This window comes from Seriola dumerili, unplaced genomic scaffold (assembly GCF_002260705.1).
Source record: "Seriola dumerili isolate Sdu_G_001 unplaced genomic scaffold, Sdu_1.0 BDQW01000052.1, whole genome shotgun sequence".
NCBI classification, from domain to species: Eukaryota; Metazoa; Chordata; class Actinopteri; order Carangiformes; family Carangidae; genus Seriola; species Seriola dumerili.
This window is the reverse complement of record NW_019174307.1, coordinates 17,836,210-17,854,337: the sequence shown is the minus strand read 5'-3', so window position 1 is coordinate 17,854,337 and position 18,128 is coordinate 17,836,210. Positions and strand designations below refer to the sequence as shown.

At 39.7% G+C, this 18,128-nt stretch overlaps 1 protein-coding gene across 1 annotated transcript in view; it reads right to left on the bottom strand.

The window, feature by feature from the left end:
• The window catches only part of usp9x (ubiquitin specific peptidase 9, X-linked), a 37,401-nt gene extending 27,332 nt beyond the window's left edge, over positions 1–10,069 (bottom strand). The window contains exons 1-12 of the mRNA XM_022740113.1: positions 9,968–10,069; positions 7,165–7,310; positions 6,721–6,800; positions 6,249–6,361; positions 4,627–4,845; positions 3,529–3,644; positions 3,138–3,389; positions 2,868–3,003; positions 2,616–2,768; positions 1,351–1,455; positions 969–1,175; positions 720–856 (exon numbers count right to left, since the gene is read on the bottom strand). Of these exons, the coding sequence (XP_022595834.1) occupies positions 720–856; positions 969–1,175; positions 1,351–1,455; positions 2,616–2,768; positions 2,868–3,003; positions 3,138–3,389; positions 3,529–3,644; positions 4,627–4,845; positions 6,249–6,361; positions 6,721–6,800; positions 7,165–7,310; positions 9,968–10,069 (1,766 nt within the window). The remainder of the gene's footprint in view (positions 1–719; positions 857–968; positions 1,176–1,350; positions 1,456–2,615; positions 2,769–2,867; positions 3,004–3,137; positions 3,390–3,528; positions 3,645–4,626; positions 4,846–6,248; positions 6,362–6,720; positions 6,801–7,164; positions 7,311–9,967) is intronic.
• Between the last annotated feature and the right edge of the window lie 8,059 nt (positions 10,070–18,128).

The following is an 18,128-nucleotide window of genomic DNA, read 5'->3' as shown; positions in this document are numbered from 1 at the left end:
CTGTGCTTTTCCTACTCTGGCGAGTGGCTTGGAGTAGGTAAGGTTGGACCTGATTCTATCAACATACTTCAGCACCTTCAACCACAGCTAGTGTTTACTTAGTTACAATACAACAAAGCAAACAATGTAAATGCACCTTTCAGCTCCTTTCAATGTACTCAAAAGAAAAATAAGCATCTCTTGCCACAAACCTTCCCAACTAAAATAAAAAAAATGTGGGTGTGGGCTAAACACCTGTAATGTTTGGTTGAAGGAGATGTCTCACAACCACACACGGTGGGACATGCTCTCAGAACATACCAAAACAGTCAAGGTCTGGTAGTTGAGAACAAAGTTTGGTTAAGTGAGAGATTTTTTTATATCAGTAAGAAAATGTAGTAAATTTTTGGTGCAATACCCAGCCCTGTTGGTTAGCACTGATGGTTAATTAGTGCACTGGGATAATCTGCAGAGGAAATTTTTGATGTTATGGCACTAAACTTCTAGGGAACGTACTGTGCTACGCACTAAGCATACGAGTTAACCTGATGCCTCAGCTCTTGTGCAAATGTGATTTTCTATCATGAATTATGTGCAAAATAAATATTGATAATTCAGAATAAAACACCTTAAAGAGTAAAACAAATAAATGTTTCATACTTTCCAACATCAGAATGACTATTTATTATTAATTATTATGTGTCGCTGGAATATAAAATTGATTTCTACCATGGCCTTACCTAAGGTTTTGAGGAGCTTCTCCAAAGAGGCTACAGATTTCTCTGATTTGCTTCAGGGCAGGAATCACCCATTTGTCATTGGTTCGTAGTTCCTCTATAAAGCGATCTATCCACTGGATTTTCTGTGTGTCTCTGTCCTGTGGGTGAAAATTAAACATCCTCAGCATTTGTTTAGTTTAATAAGCTCTTTGTCTGTTATTCTGCATGCCATTTTCTAAGAATATTCACCAACAACACCCCAGCATGTACCTGTGAGCAACTGTAATCCAGTATCTTGATGTGGGCACTAAGAGCCTGGTCCATGATGTCTACAGGCACATCATCGCTGTGTGCTAGGTTCCACAGTAGGTTGAGGACCTTGTGGGCCATCACACCATCCTTATCATCCTCAGCCAAGCGCCGGATAAGTTCCAGCAGTTTTTCACGCTGCTTCTTGCTGGCATTGGTCCAGCTTGCCTGCACAAAACGAAGAACCAGGTCCAGATGTTAAGGTAGAGGCTACAACAGTATGTTGTTGTGATGTAAGAATTCAACTGCAATGTTATTAAGCCAGAACTGAATAGAAAGATTCAGAATAGTGTGTACAAAAGGCTTTTATGATCTGTGATTGATTAATACAACTCTCACTCACCTTGAAACAGTCAAAAAGGTGATCAAGCTGTTCAGGTGAGAAGTCCCATGCCAGCTTGGCCAGGAGGTCATGGACATTCTTTACAATGGCCTCATGCTTACCAGCCTGCAGATGTACAGAGACAACAACCCGACTGTTGGGTTAACAAAGTACACCACCAGACGTCTCAGCAATGTCAGGGATAAGCTGTGGCTGTGGACAATTGGCAATTAACAGCCAACTTATTGTCTGCAATGTACAACAGCAGTTGTGTTTCAGTTACTGGAAAATGAGCCCTGACTTGTACCATGTACTTTGACTGGATGTTCTTTTCTATTTCCTTTTCAAATCTCATTTCCAAAAGATACTTAGTCAAAACAGCAGCATCAACAACATATAGGTACAGACAGTACAAAATGCAATTGCACACCTTAAATTGGTATCACTGAGAGGCTGAAAATTACTGGTCTCACAATCAAGTCGTTCTTTAGATTACAAGTAGAATTTTGACCTCTTCAGACTATGTCACTTCTTCATGCACCTTGGAAGAAGGTGAAGTTGTGCCAGAAATCCCTACTCCAGTTTCTGCTCTGGGTATTACTTGAGCCAGATCTACAGCTGTTTGTGTCATGATCATAAAATACAGGCACAATCTGTACTGAAGTGGTTGGTAGCATTAATGCTAAGTGGCTGAAGAATGAAAAGCTGGTGCTGAGGTAAACTCCCAATGTAAAAACATAATTGGTCAAGGACACATGAATGAGGTAATTGTTTGGAAAGTCTGTAACTTATTACTATAAAAACTGTAAAAAAGTGGAAAAATCCTGACAACCACCTGTGCTAGTCCAAAACATATCAACTTAATAGCATCAAGACATTTTCATTAAGCATTCTAAAAAACTACAAATACATACCAGTTTGCCCCTACAATGTACCACCAGACAACACAATCAAGCACTTAAGTCATCTTATGTTTTGTCAGATCACAATTAAGTAAGAGTGCTGCACTGTTGTATACTGGAGAAGATGACAACATGTGTTAAAGGCTTTATCTAATTTTGCCTGTTTTGAACTGATGAAAATACAGAAATACAAATTACACATATCGGTATACTCAGACTATATAATGAAACGTAACAATTTATATTACTGTTATGTAATGTTAGGTAAATACAGAATTCTGGAAAAACAAACATCTGCATGTTCTGCATCATATCATTAGATTGCATATTTTGTCTTTTTTCATTCGTAATGGGTATTTGTCACTTTACTGAGCAGCAGTGTACCTGTGCAGCCCAGATGTTGTCCAGATCCTGCATTGTAAGAGCCTTCTCTTTGATAACGAAGCGCAGGATCTTCTCCAGTTTCTCGACATACTGCGGCTGGTGCAAACTGTCTCTGAGCACAATGGACAGGATGTGGTTCTGCTGGATCCACTCCTGTGGTCGTGTGGAGTGACACAGAAAGGAGAAGTGGCTTTTAGAGATAGAGAACTTTTTGATGGCAAGTTCAAAAGTAAAGAGCTGAGGAAAGTTTACCGCCATGCGCTCTGCAGTCAGCCACTCTTCCTCTTCAGGGTTATGCCGATGAGTGTAGTAGGACACACTGGAGATCACCTTGTTAACTTCATTTAGTGCATTCATTTTGCCATTAAAAGAAGAAATTTGCAATAACCTGGTGATAAAAACAGAATTTATTCAATGAACATCAAGTCATATGAAATGTGTATTATAACTGTGCTCAATTTGAACAAAAACCTTGATATGATGAAAAGAGTTTACATAAAGACATGATCTTTTGTTACTCACCTAAGAATCATTTTTAACCTAAAAATCTCTAAATTCTTCACGGTCTCCTCCTGTCCTGGTACACGAGAAGCCAGATTCTTCAGAGACTTGATTATCATGGACAGTGCGTCGTTTTTGGCTTCGTTCTTGGCCTCTTTCTTCAGCTCCTCATCTGTGAGATTCTCTAGAAACTGGGGAACCATCTCGATGACTGGAAGGAAGTACTTCTTTACCGTGTGCAATGTGAGGAACTCATAACACTGGCCAAAAGGCCTGGAGAGAAGAGAACACAAAATCAGCTAACAAAAACTACAGAGAGCACTCTTGCAGCACATAAACTGTTAAGGAAAGCCCACTGATGTGGTGTGGAATATGTAGAATATGGTTCATTTTCATAAAACAACAGTCTCACTTGATAAGTGCAGCGATGATCTGGACGTTCAGTGCTTGGCCGCTCATGAAGCGATCGTGCAACATTTGAAACCCGTTTAACGTGCCAAATTTGTTTATTAAGTCCACCAACCAGCCCTGTAAATAGGAAATAAGGGAGAAAAAGATGAAATAATTAAAATAAATAATTAAATAAATTCCAAATTCCAAGTTTTTTTCCCCCAACTGTGTCTCATCTGAGAATGACATTCTAGGCCATGAGGTAGAGAGACAGTGCTAAAGGGGGACAGGGAGAGACTTTAAACAGCTCTGCTTAACAAAAAATGCCCCTGCTCTTTTTTAGTCAATAAATAATGTAAAGCTTGTGAAAAGTTTGCACTGCAATTAAATATTTAGGAATGACCAATTGGATGTCAACCTTATAAGACAAAAGAAAAAAAAAAGAAAAGACAAACAGTAGCAAAATCTGACTTAATAGTTGCACAGTGGAACCCAAAGTAGTCCTGGGCCCTCTGCCAACAGAGGCAGACAAGCAAGCAGTGCTGCAGTACTGTTCATACTGACCCCATGCCCACGCTGTATTCATCACTCTTTCACTGTTAAATTCCTATTCTCTGGTGTATCCACCTTCTCTTTTACACTATCTGCTTTCTGACACAAGCACTAAGTGTCTTATAGACTGTGAGTTCCATATTTTTCATTATCAGACTATTCCACAGAGGGACTGTCTTTGTCTCACAAGGGCCCTCAGGGTAAGACTAAAATGCCACTCTATGGATTTCGTCTACGAGGAATAAAAACAGGCTGACTGTCCTTTGGAGCAAGTAAACAGTCTGTTTTCTGCATGATTCTTCCTGCCAAGACGATTTTTTATTTTTCACTCGCCTATATATTGAAAAGGTAAACATCATCATCAATGCACAATCTAGACTGTTAAAAGTGTATTTGAGACAGTCTTCTCATCACAGGACACAAGAGAAAAAGCAATGAGGTCAGTTTTAAGAAAAAGTTCAAACCTGGCAAGTTGATAGAATGAGGAGGAAAGAGTCCTAATAACCTACAAAATGTGTTGAACATTAATTCAAGGGTAGGATTTTGGTCAACCGTTGCAGGGATTCACCTTAGGAGATCGAGGGTCTGGTGGTCGGGCGAAGAGCTCATCGTCAGCCAGCTGTGCTCCAGCGGGGACGGTCTCTGAGGGCCGTGTGCCATTGTAGATGTGGAACTTGCAGTGAGGGTTGGTGGCCATGGCCAGCAGCTCTAGTAGAGGGAACCAGTCCTGAGAGAGCTTGGCCACACACAACTCCACCAACCGGTGTGTGTTATTGATGATACACCTCTGTGAAGCAAGGTTTTCAGGTTGAAAAAAGTCACATATTAACTATTATACAACAAAAAAGACAGAGAAAGAAAGAGGAGGACAAAGAATTCCAGAGCCAGGACATGTATAGTACATGTACCTGCTCCTCTTGCCAGTTAAAAAGAATCGCAGAACCACCATTTCTTGACTACATTCAAACAAACTGAACTTCTTGCATTAACAAGAATGGGATGGATGTGGATGAACAACCTGAAAACATAATGCCTCTGGCCACGGCTGTCTGAGGCATAAAAACTCTGCCTTATCATATCATTACTAAAATGACTAAAATGCTCCTCCTGCATGGCTCCTGACTGCTTTGCAGATCTCAAGTAACCAGACAGGAGGAATCAATATGGACTGACTCATCAAATAATTCAAGAGAAGCTTCTTTGAGACTTCTGTCCTGTAGTTTACAAGAAACTGGTTTCCTCCTTTACATTTATTTAGTATTGAAAATAATCAGAGCAGCTTTGGGTCATGAAAGATAAGGCACAATCCTGTGTAATGTACTAAAATAAGATTAAAAATGTAAACCTAGTCAACATTATCTTAAATAAAAGTGACAGGAGAAAAAGACATTTTGCTCCTTTACCTCCTTGTCTGTCTAAATGGTTTATCATGAAAAGGTTCCTGACATCAATCCCCCTAATACAGCACAATAAGCCAGGCAAGACCCCAGTCTGAACAATGTATACAGCTAATGAGATAAGGGCATAGATGTCAAACAGTGAATAAAGCAAAGATGACTCATGCCACCAAGGTTAACAAAATATAGATTTTGGTCAATATTTCACAACTATCTTGATCCCCTCCATTTAAACCAGTACAGAGAAGTAGTAGTGGAAACTAAAAGCACAGTCAAATTCCAAAGACCTTTGTGAGGGCAGGCTTTACCTCCAAAACAAGCCTGCTGCTTCAAAATAAAAACAGCAGTTTTGATTTTCTTATTACAGTACCTTATTTACATAAAGTAATTATTTATTACAGTATTTTATTTAACAGGGAGAAGACTAATATATTACCCTATGGCCTACTGAACGCTTCAGTGGTATTCCTAATGACAGATTTTTTGTTAGCATGGCTTTAAGACAGGACCATGGGGTTTATAGCAATGATGCTGCTGAAATAAAACATACAAAGACTAACTGACATGTGATGTGCATTGTTTTTGGAAATATGACTCAAAAAGTGTAGGATTGAAGTTTTTCCCTTGGTCCAGTGTTAAAACGTAAAAAAAAAGAAATATAATAAAATATCGAATTGCAATACATATCTATTGGCACCCAAGTATTGTGGTAGTTAAGTTGTTGAATTAAGTTGTATCCGTAGTTAAGCATCACCCCAGCCCTACAAAATTTACAGCAAAAATGAAGACTCACATGAATCTCAAACTTCCAGCCGCTGACTGCCTCGTCTGTCAGGATCTTTGTGAAGGAGATGGTCAGACCATCCCGGAAAAACCTCTGACATGCCTCACACTTCACATCCAGTCCTGCAGAGAAAGACATTGCTCATTTAATTCCATTCATATAAAATGTGTGACACGAAAGACATTAATCTATGAAACATGCAGCCTTAAGAGCATGAATGAGGTACAAAGCCAAGGGCAAAATTTATTTAAATATGTTTATATGTTTATTTTAGGATGCACCAGATAACCTGTGTATGTGGTTCTGTATGTTTGGGTGTTGGGTATTTGTGTATCTTTATGTGTATATTTTTGTACGCCCTGTAGTCTAGATCTCACTTTGGAGGTGTAGGTAACTACTAAGCTGTTCAATCCAAAACACAGCAGATGACACAGTTACTGTGTTACCAGAAACATACATATATATATATAGATATTTCTACCTTTTTTACTCAGGTCTATAGCAGCTTCCAAGAGGACTTCTAACTCTCCTTTTGGCAAAACTGGAACAACCCAACGAGGCCTGGGAGAAAAAAGAACACACGAATATAAAGAAAAACACCAAGGAGCTCAGTTTACATTGCTGCTAAGAACCTTTCCTGTGTGATATGATCAGACTGAATGTGAAGCAAATTTTAGAGGGAGCACACAAAATCAATGGAGAGTAGTGAACTGAAGTGAAGATGCCTCAGCCCAATTTGATGATGTTTATACCTGATTCTAAATTTTCAGCACATCACAAATTTCATATTTTACATACGGGGTCAGGAGGAAAAAGGAGCCTGGAATAAAATCATGCAGCAAAGTTTTGAAATTGTTGTAAGTTGTACCACTGAATTAGGGGTGACCTAGTACGTAACATCTGTGTCAAGATGTAAGCAAAATACCTGTTGATCATGTCATCCAGCTTGGCTAGGTCAGTGTGAGGGAAAGCGGGCTCCTCCTCTTCCAGCTGAGGGGGCCCATCCCCCTGGCCCTGCTCATCTGGTGGGCTCACTGGAGAGTTCTCATTAGATGAGTTAGGAGATGATGTCTGTAAAAATCATAGAATGCCTATTGATCTCTGTGGATGTACTATACAAACAAAGTATAGCAGCAATACTAGCAATAATCTTAATTCCTTATAATCTTAATAATCTTTATTCAATTCATAAAATAAACAAGATAAGTTTATGGTGAGGCCAGAGGCCCTCATTAAGCTGTAATGTTCATTATACACACTCATTACACTCCAGGCTGCTGTTTATTTAATTTGCGCGCTCCTCTGGTCACTCACTATCAAGGCTGTATGATTGTAGTGTTTTAATGGAGCACAATGGGGCATTTTTGATAATTGGTGTACCTGGAGCAAACAAAGGATCATAAATAGAACTGGCTTTATGTAGCCGATACCAATCCATCAAAAAATAAATAAAAATAACAACAAACAAGAACTAGGTCAAAACCTAGTATGTGGCTGGACGATGTATGGTGAATGTGCGAAATTGAGGCTGTAGTTAAAAACTGTCGTGTAACCGCTGTAAACAACTGACATCATCACATCATACTTGTTTCTGCCTAGTATCTGCCAGTTTCAATCGTTTACCCGTTTGCTTCTCTCCTACTCTGTGTTCAAATATACAGTATTTTAATACAGCCGAATTTCGAATAAGGCTGTTCTCCTGTGCATGTTTTTCTATTTCTACTGACAACTGAAGAAGTTTGAAATAGTGAGTGAAACGGAGCCCATTAAGACTACATGTTAACTTCTAAGCCATTTCCAAGCTTTTTGCTAAAATCCTGATTTTACAACCTCATTGTCATCTGAAAAAATCTCCAAACACATAAGTTAGAGCATGTGAGAAGCAATAGTGCACCGCCTCCTTCTGGGATCCACAATAGTTTCCAACTAATGTCCTCAAAAAGTGCCCAGGGCTTTTGTTTACCTCAACTGCAGAAGGTAACAGACCTTTATTTGAGGCAGGCTTGTATTAGAGACAGTTCTTTATTTCTAACTCCTTCTGTTTCATTGGTCATACCGGTATTTTGGTATGGAGCCTCATTTTCAGTCACTCACGTTTGCCATGTTAAAGTTACTGCATTACATGTTAATACAAATTCAACACCAGTAACGATTTCAATTTAAAAGCCCTCTAGCGTTTGAGTGGGCAGAAATCCCTTATCTCTTAACAGGGCTTTTATTGTTGTTCTGACATGCTGCAGTACACGTATTGTCTCATTTCCGGTTGATGGTGTTTCTGTTGTTATACATGCTATTCATTATTCTCATTATTCAAGACTACAGGCTGTATACACCTCTCTAATAGAACTTGTTTTGAAGGAGCAACAGCCAATGGGGAAACTCCAACGCATGGCATTTAGCTGACCAATGGTGGAAATATGATCACTCAACTGTGACCAGTCAGTCAGTCAGTCATCCACTCGCGGCCATTCGCGATTACACTCCAGCAAAATAGAATTACTGTAAACTTTTATAATGGCTATGTTTTCTTGAAAAATTATCCAAATCTATGGAAAACCAGACTGCAAAATGCATTTCAGTGAAGCTGCTGAAAATTTTATTTTTGGTTAAAAATTATTTGTCAAAAAGTGCAAGATCTAGGCACAGCTGACTTGGTGACCTGCAAACCAAGTCAAAGTTTTATTGCAGTTACATACACTTATTTCCATCGTGAAATATGCCAATGATAAGGCAAGGCACACTCCACTGTATGGGGGTCAGGTTTCTATTGTTCTATTCTCTAAGTGTACACCCATGCAGGTATAAAGAGGCAGGTGTCTCTCCTGAAAGGCCCATGAATAAAAGCTATTCAGATCTGAATTGTCAATAGTTTTGGGCATAACAAGCAATGCTCTTTTCATCTCCATCTACCCAGAGGAAACAAAAAGTGAGGGCTGATATGGTTGTTTTAGAAGTATAAATGTGTTGGTATGTGGGTGTACCTCTGCTACGGTGCAGTCAAATAGAAATTTTGGAAGGAAGACTGTTAGAGAAACGAATGCAACAATGTGCATTTATGAATGTGTATGTGACCATTCTCTTCTTTATTTCATTACTCATCTAACGAGTGTGTATGAACATTAGCAGTGGTGTGAGCAGCTGTGTATGGGAGAGTAAAAGAGGGATACACGTAGTCAAAAGAGATACATAACTGAGAAATATGAAATGTGGGGGTGTGTGGCGAAGGCTCCTTCTGCTTGGCTGACCTACATAGGCAGCTTGCCTCTCACGTCTTACCACGGCTCATCTCTAACCAACACAGGCCTGCACATGCACACGCACAAAGATGCACAAAGACACACACACACATATACACACACACACACACACATATCCTTTATCCATCACTCAAGAGGCTCTGTTCATTGATGCCTCGCCTTCACTCTCTTTCTCCCTCTTTTCCGCTCCCTCCTCCCCTCCCTTTTCGTCCCCTTGGGCATCTGTGTGTGGTTAGGTAGGAGCAATATCTGTTAAAAAACTCTGCTGCAGTGTCTGAACTAACAAAAAGGGAAATGTTAAAAAACACACCATCCCTTCTCCCTTCATAGGTTAATTTAATTACATGTGTCTACTGTCGGAAAGGAGGTGTAATGCACAGTCATTAACAAGAGGAAGACGAGATCAAAAATAGTCAATGTAAAGGACAAGACACTGTGGATGCATGTATTGGCTGGAAAGATGATGCTGACCTGGTTCTGTGGCAGTGGGGGTTGGCTCTGAGCATCAGGTGCCTGACCCTGGCCCTGACTGTCATTGCCCCCCACCGGAGAGCCACGCGTGGTGGCCGTCATGCTCGCCACAGGGCAGATCTTGGCAATCTTGGCCTCTTAGGGAGCGCTGGCCAGGAGGGAAATCACAGCCACCTCAGCTGTAGAGCAGAGGGAAGAGAGCCCGAACACACGAGAGAGGGACACAAGCACCTGGAGATCTGGATGTGCCGCTGAGACCATTGCATAACCTGGAGCCGGGAAGAGGGGTAAAGGTCAGAATTATCAGCTGGCTGGTTAAGTTACTTATAATATACACAAGCAAAATAGGTTAACAGATGGTTATAATCTTGTACTGCAGAAATTATCATGTAAATCAACTCATTCTGCCTCTTAGTTAATCCCTTTTTCTTATAAGCTACCCAATAAAAGTTCTTTGTTCAGTGACCGATTAGATGCATTATGAATAAGGATTGAGGGTTTGAAGGACTTTGATATGGATCACTGATTCAAATGTCATTAGATTCAGAATATCGAGTACCAATCAAAAGTTTGTTCCTGACTCATTACATCTTAATTACACCTGACAAAGACAGCAAACTTCATCATTTTCACATTTACAATTCTAGATATGTCTCCTGCACCTGCATACTGTTATTTACCACAAAGAAGTTTCAGGGGTCAAACAATATTACAAAAGGACATTTTTACATCTCTTTCAGACACCAAGTGAACTTGCAGTTGGAGACAACACTACAGGAGCTGGTGCTACTAGTGCCTCTAGCCTTACAATAGTGTTGCTGCCACAAACTTGCTGCCATGCTGCCACAAACTGCCACAAAACTGACATAAGAAGCATGTCAGTATCAATATTGTGTTTTCATTTGAACACTGAAATTCAATTTCATCATGCCTGTCGGAATCCATCTCAAGTCCCACCACAAACAACAGCACTGTCTCAAATTTGTGTGCATACACCCTCGGGTGTGTGTGTGGTGGCTATAGGTCAGTCATGAGGGAGTGTGAAGTGAAACCAGTTTTACATTCATTATAATAATTTTCTCTGACTGGTATATTAAAATACTACAAACTTATTGGCTGATTAACTGAAGCGTCCCTAGTTATAGACTGTGCTAATTTAAGAGTGATAATTGCCACACTCTCTGAACACACTTCCTTAAGTTCTAGTCAAATCAGTTTTATTTATATTGCCCAATTTCACAAATTTGTCTCTGCAATCTTCTTTGGATAACTTTGCTTAACTTTAGTCTTTGCCGATTCTTTGTATCACAACCTGGGTCTTGTTTTTGTTGTTTTCACCATGGTTCTTAACAATTACAATAAAATTGTGCCAAACTACTGAGATCTCAAAAAATGGTGACATTATTACATGCTACTGTCCAACAGAGAAAGAGTTAGTTGTCAAATGATCATAACATTAAAAACAAGCTGGCAGTTTGGTCATATCATCTAAACCACTGACTTTAGAGGTAAAACCAGTAATGCTAGTAACATTCCCTCGGTGCATAGGAAAACTGTGTTCAGCAGGTCAAAGTTAAACAAGGAAGTTAGTCTGTGAACTATCATGGACAGAATGTTTTGTTTATATATTTATTTATTAAACCTGCATGATCAGGGCATCCTAGTGGCCTAGGGCCTGAGTTATACTCGCTTGTGAACACGTACATGGACAGCTGTGGACACCATGGACGAGTAGTTGTTTTATATATTTATACGCAGCTTGGAGTCCATGTTACACACATGTGCAGTAGATTGTTGTCTACGTATTCCACACATGCACACTACGAATAAAATCAAAATGGCAACATCTATGCAAGAAGAAGCTTTGTCTGCTGTTCTGTGCTGTTGAAGATTAATTGTAGAGGTGAGGGTAGCGGCGGACATCCTCATACAGCCTCTGTTCAAACTCAGCATCCATGTTTGTTTTCCAGCTCATGATTGGTACCCTTTACACATAACCAATCCAAGGGTACATGGACGTCTGCGTCAGAGCCTCACATACATCCTCTAATGACGAAATTTACGTCACGACCCCAATGGACCCTAGTGGACCAAAGCATACTCACAAATGCATAAAGTATAACACTGGCTTAAAGGTTAAGGGGCATACCATATAACCACAACTGCCATGGTTCGTTTCCAGCTGGAGAACCTGCAGCTATATGCAACTCTCTGCTTGGATTCTCTCTCTCCCCTCTCTCTACACCATGATTGTCAAATAAAGATAAAACATCAGAGTAATAGTCAAAAGAAAAAAACAAAATAAAAGCTGCTGTGTGTGTATGTTTGTCCAACTTCACATATTCCTTATCCTGACTGACCTCTTTTTGGTGATATCTTGTCACTCCCTGATGACAGCAGTTAAGTTGGTGAGTGCAATGCAATCAATACCAATGGGAATGATGCATAAAACTAGGAAAATAAGAACCAGGAACTTCACTTTAAATGTCAGCATGACAATGAAACAGTGAAACATGATACAGCCTGCCAATTTAGCAATTGGCACTTGATTGTCTGATCAACAACAAATCCTGAAAATAAATATATCCTTTTAAGCTAAAGTCATCCTGCATTTCAATCTAAAAGCTTGACACCTCAGCTTTATATAGTATATTAAATTTTCAGCTACCAAAAAAGGTGCAGAAATAAAACTAAGAGTCTGTTAATGTTTAGAGAGAGTGGCACAATGACAGACCTATTGTTAAACTGCAATGATCCTTGGCGTCAATACATTATCACATATGTCTTCCTATCACCAACAGAGAAGCTGATGTCTAATACTATTATAAAATAAGCAATTGTGTGATTTTTTTTATTAGTTCCTGTTTCTTGCAATGTAGCACTACCCAAAATGTAGCACTGGACAACAATCAATCCACAGCTGTTAAAAATCATGTGATATGCAGATAGACACGAATTAGGCAAATGTAAATTCAGTGTCACAGGATAGGACTCAATATGATGCTTGCCAATTATATTGTGTACTTCTGACAAGTCAATCAACACCACACCTTTCAGTCTTCCTGGCAATAAAATTAACACTTAGTTTTAGAGTCAGTGCTGTTTTTAATTTATGTAATTTTTGATTTCAAGGTGGGAAAGGGTAATATCACTTTTACAAACTGGCACTGACACCAGACCCCTCTTCCACAGCGATTGCTGTGATCAAAGTCAATAAGGTGCAGAGCGTTATAAAGGGAAGGGAACATGACTTGATGGTTTTTAGACAAAAGAAAATAAAAAAAATCAAGTCATCCTCTATTCTATTTAACAAACTAAAATCTTAAGTGAAGTTGACAATCACAATACAAAGTCTAACCATGGTCCTGAGAACTTTGTCTTTACCATCATAATTTCTGTTCTTTCTAAAAGCCCATCTCCACCATGTCTTCTACCCAGAAACATCAATATTTTAGCAGATCAGCAACTGACTGGAAATAAGAAGAGAACTGAAGTAGATTAGTTGATGTACAATACGCAAAAGTTTGTGATCCAAATAAGACAAGAAGCTTGAGAGTATAAACAAAGAACAATTAGTGTTGCTGTTCTTCCCTCCTGAAGAGCAATTACGGTTAAAGCTAAAATTCATGAGTCTGTCTTTCAAGCATGTCAACAACAGCAAGTTAACATGTGTGCACTAATTTGGTTGATTTGACTTTTGGGGACCATAAGTCTATTTAGTGAGTAGCCATTCATTTTTAAGGTGATACGAATAAGATAAAATGAGTGCTGTGTTTGGTTTATGTACTGTTACAGTGTTTTCTTAGTTTAAGGGTAGTGAAACCACGTTATTTCCTATTTTACAGGTGGCCAGTGATACTTGCCTCCGCATCAGCAATTAAGGTTGCAGCTGTCACTACAGACAGTACATTACAGTCATTATTATAGGCAAGATCTAGCGAGTGCCTTTGGCTTGCTGGGACAAAATGTCACATCATGTATATAGAGCTACTATCAGTAAAACCACTCAGTGGCTAACTATCTACTAATGGGGGTATAGGGTGGATTACTTTCATGACGCACAAAAAACATTATGCTACGTCTTGCAGTGAAAAAAGTGACATATACACGGTAACAACACACGATATTAAGACAAACGTTGAGCTAGATGCAAATGCGGCCTTTTGGATTGAACCGGCTTTGTAACGTTAACGTTAACGTTATTTAAAAACCATTTAATGGACGGTGAAATCGGTCATGTACCATTGTGTGTGTTGTCGTGGAACATGTTAAAAATTTAGACAGTGCAGGTGCATATACAGTACACGGTGACATTACGTAACTATGATTACAAACTAGCGCCTTAACTACCGTTAACAGCTGGTTTAGTTAGTTAACGCCTGCTGCTAGCTAGCTGCGGCAACTAACGTTAGGTTAGCCTGCAAGGCGATCCGCCCAGACAGCAGAGCAGTGAAGGCCTCGTCCAAAGCCCACTGCGCTGAGACACGCAGGCCTCATTATTCGGTGGGGCCTGACATTATACTTGTCCAGCAAACCCTGGCTACAATACTGACGAGTTCTACACAGAGAGCTAGGCTGGTGCCTAAAATCATGATCGATCTAACATCACTTTCCCTTGCGTTATTGTTGACCAACTATGTTGAGCATCGACCGAGCTAACGAGGAGCAATCCAGATAAACAGTTGATGTTAGATAGCCGTTAGCTTACGTGCGAGTAAATATCCGAAGGTGCATTTAGCTAACGTTTCTATTTTGACAAGCAGCTTGCTGATATGACTCGACAACTAATTAGTTTCCCCATATATACAAGGAACACTGCTATCTGTCTTAACGTCGCTTTGCAGCCATTTCAGCGTTCAAAATAAGTTAACCTAGCTAGCCATCTTAGATACGTTAAATATGTAAGTGACAGCGGAGTCGTCTATTTCCTGAAATTTAACTGAGTGTTCTGACCTGTATCGTCTGACGCTAACTTATAACTTAGCTAAAACAAACTGAAAATAAAATGTCGGAAGCCCGAGTGAAACAAAAATGATAACAGCAATACGGATTTGATAATGCTATCATTCATAAAATATAAAAATGGTGACAGGACGCTAGCTAAATTTCAGTAACTTGTAAACATGATACGTTTAAAGGAAATGTTCCTTCTCAGTCTGTAGACAGTGCCGAGGACTATTTGCGGGTAGCTAGCGCTAGCTTGGCTCCAGTGAATCTAGCGGGGTGAGCTAATGAGACCACACGAACTGTTAAGACCATGAATTGCAGTTTAATCGCGTTGACATTGTCAAAGACTGAATGAGCAGCAACTAACAGAGAAAAAACCGCCAACGACTGAATAACACAAGTAACCCAAATGCAGTAATGTTACCTTGCATCCACCACCAGCTGACGCTAATACTAGCGGTAGCCAGCTAACAATCACCAGCCAGCGTACCGAGCTAGTTAGCTAACAACTCACCAGGAATTTGATATGACTTCCCCCTCTATTCACGGGCTACGTCCAGCCTTGAACGATGGTGTCGTCGTATATTACATAAACGTGGCCTATATCGGTGACAGTTTCGCAGGACAGAAACCTGTTACTAGAAAGATCTAATTCCTACGGTTTTTCCCCCTGCTTCTGGGTGTTTTTCCTGCGTCACCGGCGCGGTAACAGCCCCCCTAACTCTGTCTAGTCCGATTTCTAGGGCTTGTCACTTCGGTCCCAGCAGTCACTCACAACTTGAATCAGTTCAACATGGCGGAAGCGCAGTCGGACACAAATGCTGCTCAGTAAAAACAGGCCAGACGATTGTGTGAACTCCAGCAGAGAGCGTTGTCTGTGAGCTAGTTTGCGCTGCAACCGAGTGCAGTTCAGAAAACACAACACCCGCTGAATGGAAAGAGCATAAAACCCCTCTCAATTCCGATAAGCGACTCCGGCTCCAGCAGCAATATCCTATCCATAGTTTGCTTATAACCAGGAGATAAGAAAGCTGAGCGGCCCGGCGCACCTGACTCTATCGCCCCCTATCGCACGGGGTGGTCATACATGAATAGGTCATGTTTTCATAAAAAGTGAAAATAACAGAACACAAATTCAAAAGTATGTATGCACAAACTGACATTTCAGCACTCTCCAGGGAGGGTATGATTAGAAGAAAATGGATAGGATACACTTAAATGAACGTAATGGTAAATTTTATCCTCAAAGGTTAAGCAATACTACTTATGGAAAAATGGTGATGATGGTTAATAAACTATGATTTCGCTAGGCCTATGGTTGAGGTTGAGGCAACTAAAAGACATTGGCTAAAGTTAGGGAAAGATAGTCATGGCTGGATTAAAGGATAGCTTCACAGCTTTTCCAGACTGCCCATATGAACATTGAAGTGATTTTAAGTGACAGGGGACAAGATCCAAGGTCTTGAGGCTTATATGAGGTTTCAGCCATCCAGATCTGATAAGTACAGTGGATGTCATAGTCGTTTTTATTAGAACTTCCTGTTTTTATTACAATCCTTCCTGCAGCTCACAAACACCATCAGTTACACAAACACAAATTTAATACTAAAATGACTGTAAATTTAAAATATATACACTTTTACTGGCAGACTAATGGAGCCTCACATTAGCTTTAAAGAGACTGGAATGTATTTCTGCACAGAACAATGTCTGCAGATTTCGTCCCCATCACTTACACTGAAAGCAAGAACAAGAAGGAATCTGTTAATGGTCAGTAGGAACAGCAAGCTAAACATGTTTCTTGGCACCTGATTATTGTTTTAAGACAGAACTGATTAACTATGATTCTATCCTTTAACCTGTTTAGAGGCCACATGGCAAAAAAGATGAATTATTAACCCCACATTCCTGCTTCCATTTGCACATTGTATACATTAGTCCTGCAATATTTCGTAGCACTGCATTTAGTGTATGGTAATTTGATCAAACACAAATAAATGTACCCATGTAAGCACAATATCAGCTGCAAAATAATGTTGTTACAACTACATTTTGACACAGGGCCTCCAGATTAGGTAATAAAACAGGACCCACTCTTTGGCCCTTATTTTGTCGGTTGACATTTACTTCAGTACTAGTGCAAATTCCCGTATTCCTTCCAGTTCTAATAGTCAAATGATCAGTTAACGCACAATGAACTTGAGGTTTTAAGGGTCCTTGGAGTCTGGGGCACCAGTGCAGTTGTCGGCTTTGCTCAGGTGGTCATTTAGGTCATGGTTATAGTTAAGGTCATGTGGTATTTGTTCAGAGAACAAATCTCACAGGTTTGTTCCCTATCCAGTAGTGCCTGACCTGACCTGACATGCATGTCCTCAGACAAAACACCAAACTCCTACCTGTCTAATCAATGTACAGTAATATGACTTTGGAAGAGAGTCAACCAAGTGCATAAAATATCATCACTCACTTTCTCAGTTGCTCAGTAGGGACTCACTATTTATTGAAAATGTACTGGTAGACTAGAAAAATGGAAAGACCTGTACAGTACAATGCAATCTAATATAATCTATAATCTGATAATGCAATAAATACAATTCAACTTGAAATGCTTCGTTTCAGTTGACTGGCAGGTGGGTTAGGGCTAATTATTCTAGGATGCAACACCACAAACTAAGTCTTTTTTTGCCATAACTAATGTGTGGTGTGTCTCTAATGCTGAATACTTCCCCACCCTTTGAAGCCACCAAGGTGGTGGGTTCCCATGGGAGAAATATGAGCCCCTTTCATCACACATAAATCCACATCACTGGCATTATGTATGTGTTAAAATGACAGCTTTCGGGCTTGTACACAATAGCCTTAGGAGAATAATCTTACACCAAAATCATAGCATCATATTTATAAAATGAGGCAAGGAGGTCAGTAAATGACATGACAGAAAATACAACGATTCATGGTAAGATTCACATATGTGTGAAGATGGGTGTGTCTCCTATCTCTATACAGCTGTAATCATCAGAGCTCAGGGGTTTTAATTTCAGAGCGAAATATGAGACTTTTTACTGCACTACATTTATCTGACAGCTTTAGTTTTGTAGTTACTTTACAAAATTAACATTTTACATACAAAGAAAATGCTAAAACCACCAAACAGTACAATGTAAAGTTGGACCTTTAACAATTTGTCAGTTAATAACTTTGTTGATTAGTCAGT